We start from the raw sequence: 10,011 nt of genomic DNA, 5'->3' as shown, positions 1-10,011 counted from the left end.
GCTTCGACCAGTGAATTCGCCATTGGTGGGATTCGATGGAATGAAGGTGCAACCAGTAGGCACCATCACATTACCAGTGGTGGTGGGAGCGTATCCACATCAGATAACCAAAGAGGTAAATTTCCTTGCTGTTGATTGTGCATCGTCATATAACGTTATTATTGGAAGACCGACTCTATATAGTTAGAGGGCGGTAACCTCTACCTACCACTTGTCCATCAAATTCCCGACCGAGCATGGAGTGGGCCACGTACAAGAAGATCAGTTGGCCGCTAGAGAGTGCTACCTAGCTATGTTAGCAATGGACTAGCATTTACAAGCAATGAATATAGATGAGAGAAGGATTGCAGCGGAACCCACTGAGGTGTTATAAGACGTCCCTTTGGACAAGAGCAGCCCCGAGAAGTTCACTAAAATTGAGGCGAACATGGGAGAAGTGGCAAAGTATGCTTTGGTCCAATTGTTGAAGCAAAGCCTCGATGTCTTTGCATGGAGTCATGAAGACATGCCTGGTATTGATCCAAGTGTTATTACTTACAGCCTGAATGTGTTTCCCTATTCCAAGCCAGTGCGTCAGAAGAAGAGGGTTTTTGCTTATGAACGAGACAATGCAATCAAGGAAGAAGTCCAAAAGTTAATTACCGCGGAGTTCATCAGAGAAGTTTATTATCCAGACTGGTTGACGAACGTAGTCATGGTGAAGAAGGCCAACGGCAAGTGGCGAATGTGCGTGGATTTTACTAACTTAAACATGGCTTGCCCCAAGGACAGTTATCCATTGCCACGCATTGACCAGTTGGTGGACTTGACGGCAGGTCACAAGTTGCTAAGTTTCATGGACGCCTTCTCAGGCTACAACCAGATAAAGATGGACGAGGCAAATCAAGAAAAGACCTCATTCATTACTAGCCAAGGGTTGTTTTGCTACAAAGTAATGTCCTTCGGTCTGAAGAACGCAGGGGCGACTTACCAAAGACTGGTTAACCACATGTTCCGTCCTCAAATCGGGCATAATGTGGAGGTTTATGTGGATGATATGCTGGTAAAGAGCTTGGACGAGGGAAAGCATCTAGACGACCTTCAGGATACCTTTGATACACTTCGTAGGTACAACATGAAGCTAAATCCAAGCAAATGTGCTTTTGGAGTTTCATCGAGGAAGTTCTTGGGGTTCATGGTCTCGCATAGGGGAATTGAGGCAAATCCGGAAAAAATCCAGGCGATACTGAATATGGAACCACCAAAGAACATCAAAGAAGTCCAGTCCCTTACCGGATGGGTTACTGCCCTTAACAGGTTTGTGTTGAAAGCTACTGACAAGTGTTTACCATTCTCTAAAGTCGTCAAGAAGGCATTTGAGTGGACGGACGAGTGTCAGAGGGCCTTCCAAGACCTGAAGACTTACCTAATGACAGCACCATTGCTAAGTCCATATGTACCTGGAGAGGAGTTATATTTGTATCTGGCGGTGTCCCCACACGCAGTAAGCTCGGCGTTGGTCAAGGAAGAAGGTAGGATCCAAAAACCAGTTTATTACACAAGCCATGCGTTAAGAGGAGCGGAAGGATGATACCCGATGATGGAGAAGCTAGCTTTTGCCTTGATTACAGCTTCCAGGAAGCTGAGGCATTATTTTCAAGCTCATGTTATTAATGTCTTAACGAGCCATCCTTTAAGGAAGGCGATGAAAAAATTGGAAGCTACAGGACGATTAATCTAGTGGGCGGTGGAATTTAGCGAGTTTGATGTCAAATACCTTCCAAAGACTGCGATCAAGGCGCAGGTGTTGGCAGATTTCATAGCGGAGTTCACTCTTAGCCAGGACGAGCTGAATAAAAATGAAGGAAACGAAAGGTGGGTTATCAATGTAGATGGGTCATCCATATTATATGTAGGAGGGACTAGAGTCGTACTAAAATCCCTAGAGGGTGACAAATTGGAGTACGCAGCTCGTTTGCAATATCAAACCATCAACAATGAAGCAGAGTATGAAGCTCTACTTAAAGGGCTAGAATTGGCTAAGTCTTTAGGGGCGAAATCAATAATAGTCAAAGGGGATTCTCAGCTCGTCATTAACCAAGTGAATGGAATGTGTGATGCTAAAGAGGATAGGATGAAGAAATATCTTAGCAAAGTAAGACGACTTGTTCAAAAATTTACAGAAGTGAGTTTTGTTCAACTCCCAAGGGAGGAAAATATGGAAGCGGATGCCTTGGCGAAAGCAGCTTTGGGAGGAGAAGTTACAGACGTGTACGACAGAATTCAGTACATGCCAAGCATAGACCTCCCAGATATACAGCAAATAGGAGGGGGAGAAAATTGGATGAGTCCAATAGTGATCTACCTCAAAGACGGAAGGCTTCTAGAAGACAAAAATGAAGCTAGGAAGCTAAGGGTTAGAGCAGCCAAATACGTCCTTATAAACGAAGTGCTGTACAAGCGAGGTTTTCCCAACCTTGCCTAAGGTGCTTGGCTCCTGACGAGTCAAACTATGTTTTGAGAGAAGTTCATGAAGGAGCATGTGGGAATCATTCAGGAGCGAGATCGCTTGTCCATAAGGTCGTCCATGTAGGTTACTACTGGCCTACAATTCAGGCAAATGCTAAGGCTTATGTCAAGGTATGTGACTAGTATCAGCGCTATAGCAACATCCCTAGGCAGCCATCGGAATACCAAACCCCAATGATGGCCACGTGGCCCTTTGCACAATGGAGACTAGATATCCTAGGTCCTTTCCCCATGGGAACCAAACAAATGAAGTTTTTGATCGTAGAGATTGATTACTTTACCAAGTGGGTGGAGGCCGAATCTCTTGCGAAAATCACTCAGCAAAATGTCAAAAATTTTGTTTAGAAGAATATACTATGTAGGTTCGGAGTACCTAGGGTACTAGTATCTGATAACGGACGTCAGTTTGACAACGCGCCCTTCAAGGACTTTTGCGAACATTTTGGAATCAAGAATCACTATTCCTCACCCTCCCATCCACAGGTGAATGGACAAGCCGAAGTAGCGAACCGATCCCTGCTGAAAATCATCAAGACTCGGCTCGAGGGGACAAAAGAGATATGGCCAGATGAGTTACCAAGTGTTCTTTGGGCCTACAGGACGACTGTAAGAACTCCGACAGGAGAAACCTCCTTCAAGCTAGCCTATGGAAGTGAAACCGTTATACCGGCAGAAGTTCATATGGCTAACCATCGAGTAATGAAGTATCAGGAGAGAGAGAAAATGAGGAACAATTTTGTCTTGACCTCGATCTCATTGACGAGGTAAGAATGGATGCGGAGCAAAGGACAGCAAGATATAAGAATCTTATGGCTAGGCAGCATGATGCCATGGTAAAGCCTAGGCGTTTCAATGTCGGGGACCTCGTTCTTAAAAGGGTTTCCTTGGCGACCAAGAACCCAGCTCATGGAAAATTGGGATCCAATTGGGAAGGACCCTATAGGGTAATCAACTGCAAAAGGCAAGGGTCTTACTACCTGGAAGCTTTGGACGGACGAAAGTTAGAGCATCCATGGAACGTGGAGCACCTGAGGAGGTACTATCAGTAATGAGCGGGGACGAGGGAAAGCAGTGACGAGGTTACAGATATGGACGAAGTTATAGCTATGATCTACGTGTTCACTTATATTTACTTTTGTGTTTTATTACTACTATGGTGTGTACTAAGAATAAAAAGTGCACTAATTTTTAAAATTTTGCACCGTCTATAGACCAGTTTGTGAAAGACGAGGTTATGTATTTCTTTAAGTATTTCAATAAGGCGCTAGCTTATAAGCATGTGCTGTATTTATGGACAATGTTCATATAATAATATGGTTTGGATTTCTAATGTATTTAATGCATAAATCTAACTTCCGTAAAAATACCCACAAGGGGGGCAAAAGCCTAGGGTGAATGAAAATATCTAGACGCAGGGAGGTAACATTCATAAGCTTCCCTCGAGATGAGGATAAAGCAAAGGAAAATATGCTAAGGCACGCTCGTTTGAAATTCAATGGATGAAAAAAGTGCGTACGTCAAAGCTTGTCTATGGACGAGCATATGGCCAAGATGCCCAGATGCTCTAGGACGAGGTAAACGCTACAAACGTCTGGACGAAAGACGAATGTCAACTGCCTAACCTAAGGACGAGGAAAATGACACGTGATAATCGTTGCCGTTTCTGAGACGAGTCATAAAAAAGTTTTTATGGCTAACAAAGACGTTCATGCATATGTGGGTCGTCCATAAGAAAAATGCATGGACGACCATAAAACACTTAGAATGCTCAATACTTAAAAACCAATAACATCTACTGATAAAGCCAGAGCATAAACTCGTCCAAACAATAAAATCCAATATTGGATAAAAGAGTGCATTCATTAGAGCTTTAAAAAAAAAAATGGTAGACGACCACCATCCAAAAACCCTTACAAAGTAAAACTTAAAAGGCAATTGTTAATGCGCTCGTCCAAAGTATGAGGGACGAGAGAATTGTTTTCAAATACATTTTAATAAAGGTCCTAAAAACAATGGACCAAATCAAAGGGAAACACAAATAAACACTTAAAGAAGTTAAACGGAGGGGCCGTCAGCATTAGGGTCGTCTTGAGGGGGCTTCATGGTGGCATCGTCTTCCACATTGATGTCCTCTGAACTCGTTTGGAGAAGGGAGCTAGCAGAACCACCAAGTTGGAGTTTGACGAGGCTAAAATCTACCTCGGGAAAAAGTTCAATAGCTTCCATACGAAAGTCTTCGAAGCCAGCAGCATAGTTACTGTCCAACAGATCAGCAAACTGGCTGGAAGCTTTGAATTCCTCCTCAGCTGCCTTTTTGGCATCCTTAAAAAGGGTACTAAGCTCGTCATTTCTCTTTTGCAAATGATCTAGACGAGTGTCCTTCTCGACGATGTCAGCTCTCAGCTCCTCGACAAGATTTTGCAGCCCCTTAACCTCGTCTGTAGCCTTGCCTGCTGTCTCTGCCCATTTTCTACAGTCGTCCTTAACCTACTGCAGCTTCGTCTCAAGCTTGCCCCTCTCGTTGTCTATCGTCGTGGCTTGTCTAAACACTGCTATGAACTTTGACATGGCCTATACGAACAATTAACAGTCTAATTAAACTTAAGATAATGACCACATCAAAATGTCAAGACGAGGTAAAAGATAGGGCTACATACCTTGAAGAGATCATGAACAGCAAAGTGCTCGAATTCCTTCAAGGACATATTATAGCAAGCAGCCATGTCCTCCTCAGTTATAGATTTTTCAAACCTCTCCCAGGCTAGGTCCTCATTTTCAATCATGTTCATGGGGACCTTAGGACAAGTCTGAGGCAGAGCAGGAGAGACGACCTTCAAGGGGGAAACACCAGCAGGTTCAGCCGTTTCCACGTCAACAATTTGGATAGGAGGTGTACGGGAGATGGGGGGAGTAGTGCCTGGCTTAACAACCCCAACCTTGGACGACCCATGCCTAGCTTTCTTGTACCCTCAACGACTGGGAAGATCTTCTAAGTTCAGATTCTTGGGCAGACTCTTCCTTTTATCCCCAATCGAAAGATGAGGCTGAGACTCCTCAAGGGTAGGATAAGGTTGGGACTCGACAAGGTCAGGACGAGTTTGAGGTTCAACCTCTAGCTCAACAACCTCGTCCATTATTTCCTTTCCTTTATTCTCCTTCATAGTAGCCATTCCTGAAGAGAAATTTGTTACAATCACTTATAAAGATGAGAAGGAATCACTCAAAAAATAAAAACTTACGTTTGCGGACTATGCGCTCGTGGGCTAAAGCTTCAGAAGAAGGCTCAGGACCAAGCCCCTAAGTAGTAAGGCGTTGAAGAGTAACCAGGGAGTGAAAGTCTCTCTCAAGGTGAAGACGAGCCATTTGAACACGTTCAAGGAAAAACTTGTTCAAGGACGGTCGTCTAACGCCTGCAAAAAAGAGGTCAAGAGTTAAACGATTATAAAGCGACATGCAATGAAGGACGACGCATAGTAATAAACATACCTTCAGGACAAAGGTTCCCTAAGTCTCTAGTATAGGGGGCAAATGGATCCCTGCCAACCTCAACAGGGTGTCCTGCCCAAAACCCTGAGACGAAGAAAAACTTCGTCTTCCAGTTCCTATCTGACGTGACCAAAGACTTGATAATTCTACAAGTTCTCCCTCTGGCTGTAAACTGATAAAAACCACGGGATCGACTAATTTCTGCGGGTTTGTAACAATAGAGGAACTCATCCACGGTGAGAGGATGATCCCCTTCAAATACCTCTCTCCACAAAATTTGCATAGAGACAATTAGTCTCCACGCGTTGGGATTAAGTTGACACAATCCTAAACCTAACCTAGTGAGTAATTCACTAGAAAAAGCGTTAAGAGGCAACCTAAGACCTCCTAAAAGGTAGGCTTCATAAACTCCTACGCCAAAATGAGGTTGGCAACACCATTCCTCACGGACGGCCAACCTAGGATTCAACTCGTCCGGGATTTGATACCAACCCTTAAGGGATGCTAATTTTTTGTCATCCGTCTTGGAAGGAACTTCCACAGCACAACTATAAACAATTTCTACGTCTTCCTGAGGGACAGACGGGGGAGCACTCGACAGACCAGCTTCAGACCCAGATGCTGCTTTTGTCCTAAGCTGTTCTTGAAGGACTTCCAATGTGAACCCAGGGACCCCCAAGGTATATTCCTCGTCCGTGATATTTCCCCCACTACTATCACTAACAGAACCACTATAGCTAGAAGAGTCATGATACTCGTCTATCTCTTTTTCGACACTATTATTAGATGAGGAAACGACAGTTTCAGGACACATCTTGAAAACTTAAGGAAAGCCTAAAGACGAGTGTAAAGAAAATACCTAGCTCTAGACGAAGAAAACTAGGAATGCTGGAAAGCTTCTAGATGAGGCGCTAAGATAAGGATGTCAAAAAAGAAAATTTGAGACAATGCAGAGCGTATGGGAGGAATTCCACTATTTATAGGCGTTGAAAGGTGGTGTCTCGAATCACGTGACTAGCCAGGACACGCCACGTGGCATTCACCTCGAAAAATTAAATCAACGTGGCAATTTACCAATGACATTGCGACACGTGGCGCATAAACAACTACATAAATGACACACGACCAAGGGGTGACGTCAGCAGGCATACCTCCTGGACAACCTATGGACAAGGGGGCAACTGATGGGAATGATTTTTACCAACTCCAATATCGTCCATGGAGGTCGTCCTAAAGAAAACCAGGAAGGTAAGATTAGAAATCTCGTCCATACAGGAAACTGCTCGAACGAGATTAACGTGGTCATGTTTGACAGAACCACTGTCTCGTCCAAGATCCATCCACCTCGATCTGAATAAGGTTATCCATGGAAGGGATGACCTTCCATGGAGGTATGCTCAACTAAAGGATCTCTGGGCGAGGAACCCTGGACGAGCCCTTAATACTTGGGAAAATTCACATGTACAAATAACTCCGTATTGCACGTATAACCTCTAGTGACCGTTATGTGAGAAAAATGCAACTCCTAAACAGTTGTGGAAGTTATTTCCGAAACCTTACACCTCCCCAAATCCAGGGGAGGTTACAAGTCTGATAACCGTTCTTATGACATTATATAAACGCTTATTCGGGCAAAACAAAGGTACGTTTTTTACTTTTTCCAAAAAGTTGGAACTCCAAAAATATAGAGAGAAAACTAACTTTGCCATCGGAGGGTTCTTGGCCGGTGACCCCGGTCACCTTTAATTTCGTTTCTTTCTTTCTTTTTCAGACCATCGAGAGAGCAAGTAGTCCTTTCAAGTCCGAAACATCCAGCCTACTGATTTTCTTTGCATCATCACCATATGGATACCTATTTTTTTTTCCTTATATTTCAGCCCCCTAGCTACAAATCTTAGGTTTGCCCTTGTCTACAGCTTTCCTTGCCAATGCATAAGCCATGACATTTCACTACCTTCTGTGTGCTTAAAACAATACCACCGAAGACCTTTTGTATCCTGTTGTGCATCACTGATGATATGAAATGCATTGCCTTCCTTTCTGCTAGAGCTTTCACCATTTCCACTTAGCGAGGCTGTTTGAATATTAATGAGTGTATTAATAGCTTGCATGTTGAGTTGCGAATCATAACACCTACTCCATTGGTTGCAGTAAGCAACATTATTATTGTTAAAACCTTGTATTTTCTAATCGGAGGAGGTTCCAAAAAGTGGGCCACCACGGTTGCCACCATCTAATCGAGGCGGTGAACTCCTTTGAGAGTCAGGCATTCTTGTCTTCAATTTCCACTTTATTGTCCAATCCATATGATTTGGTTGTGATGAGTCAAAAAAAACTTTGTGTTACGCCCCGAACCCAACCATTAAGTTAGACACATAACAACAACCGCACACTTATAAAGTTCTCACTTACCCTGTAAGCGTGCAAGGTCTTCTTAAAAGATTAAAGATCTCCAAAGTACTAATAAGAAGAAAAATCCAAACCTCATATACCTTAATGTTACTCAACAAATTGAAATAGAGAGTATTACAAGTCCAACTTATTTCAAAATTTGTAAACTCCTTTCATGCCCACAACTTTAGTATAAAGTCCTAAAATTTGCTATTCTTCATAATTTGAAACTAGAGGAAAAAAGGGGAGTGAATTTCACAACTCAATAAGTAATCACTAGCTTTGTCACACACACACACTACGCGTGTGTGATGAGACTTTTTTTTTTTAGTGGCCCTATTTTGTAGATTTTTTTATTTTATATATATGTATAATTTTTATTTAGAAAATCTAATTTATAAGTGGATAAAGAAATTTAAAAATTAACAGGAGAGTAGTCTTATTTTTTAGGCAATATTTTAGTGGGAGTTAAAGTTGCATTTTTACCAAATTGCCTTTTAGTTTTGTCTCTACTTAAATATAAAGTTGTAGGGGCATTTTTGAACTAAAAAATAAGGAATCCAAACAGGAAAAACCCCTTAAATAATAGTATAGATAATCCTAAGATGTAATTTACAATAGGTTCCAAAAACATAATAAGATCCTTGGAATTAAAATAGTTAACATATTTATAATAAAAAAAATCATATTCTTTGCAATCTAATGTGACTATGGTCACACAATATCCTTGTGATTGGGTATCAAATTCAAATGAAATTCTTCTTGCCAATGTATAACAAGATTGTCCTAAATCATTTACATAATTCATATTTTGAAAATCTCACTGTTGAATTACATGTTCTATATATTCTTAACATTCATGCCAATTTTCATATCAATTGGATGTTATTTACCATTTGATTCATAAACTCATATCTTATGCATTATTTTAAACTACAAAACTTGAATTTAAACAATTGATTGATGACATGGCTATTAATTTTTGATTACCTTAAAATTTTATTTCATTTTAGTTAAAACAATTGAAATAAAATTATCATAATTGTAAAAGAAAAAAAAATTAATCACAAAAATATAGTAGTATAAGCAAAAATATAACCAATTAGAAGAAAGGTTACTTCCTTCACACGCTTATATAAGAACTAAAAACTTCCCTTTAAATCTCAAGTCTTTTTTCTTCTTCTTCTTCTTCTTCTTTTTTTTTTTTGGAATATAAACGCTAGTCAGGCAACCTTCTCCCCTAGCCTTTCTAGTCTACAACCTAATAATGAGATAATACATAAATAATAAATCTAAGATCAAGAAACTTGCACTCCAATCCTTTAAATAAAGAAATCCTAAAACATAATGTAAATTTAATAATGCCCAAGGGAGACTAAACTTAGTGTGTGTTTAGGAGTAGCTTATAAATTACTGTTTTACTTTTTAGCTTTTATGTACAATTTTTAAAACCTCACCCATTTTTTTTTCCTTACATTTTCAAAACACAAGTTTACTTTAGCATAGTTTCAACAAAATATTAAATAAATTGTTTCCAAATGAACGCTTAATCTCACAAATGTGTTTAGCAATGGTTAGGGTTTCTCATGTAGGGTGTATATATTGTTGCCCTTAAAAACTAAATCT

General features: G+C 40.9%; 1 protein-coding gene across 1 annotated transcript; it reads left to right on the top strand.

The window, feature by feature from the left end:
• The first annotated feature begins 505 nt into the window (after positions 1-505).
• LOC142616466 (uncharacterized) lies at positions 506-2,464 on the top strand. The gene is made up of 2 exons (XM_075789320.1): positions 506-678; positions 1,738-2,464. Exons 1-2 carry the CDS (start codon positions 506-508, stop codon positions 2,462-2,464), a joined length of 900 nt encoding a protein of 299 aa, XP_075645435.1.
• Positions 2,465-10,011: the final 7,547 nt, after the last annotated feature.

The sequence above is a fragment of the Castanea sativa genome, chromosome 11 (genome assembly GCF_040712315.1).
Source record: "Castanea sativa cultivar Marrone di Chiusa Pesio chromosome 11, ASM4071231v1".
NCBI classification, from domain to species: Eukaryota; Viridiplantae; Streptophyta; class Magnoliopsida; order Fagales; family Fagaceae; genus Castanea; species Castanea sativa.
This window is presented reverse-complemented; position numbering and strand designations above follow the sequence as displayed.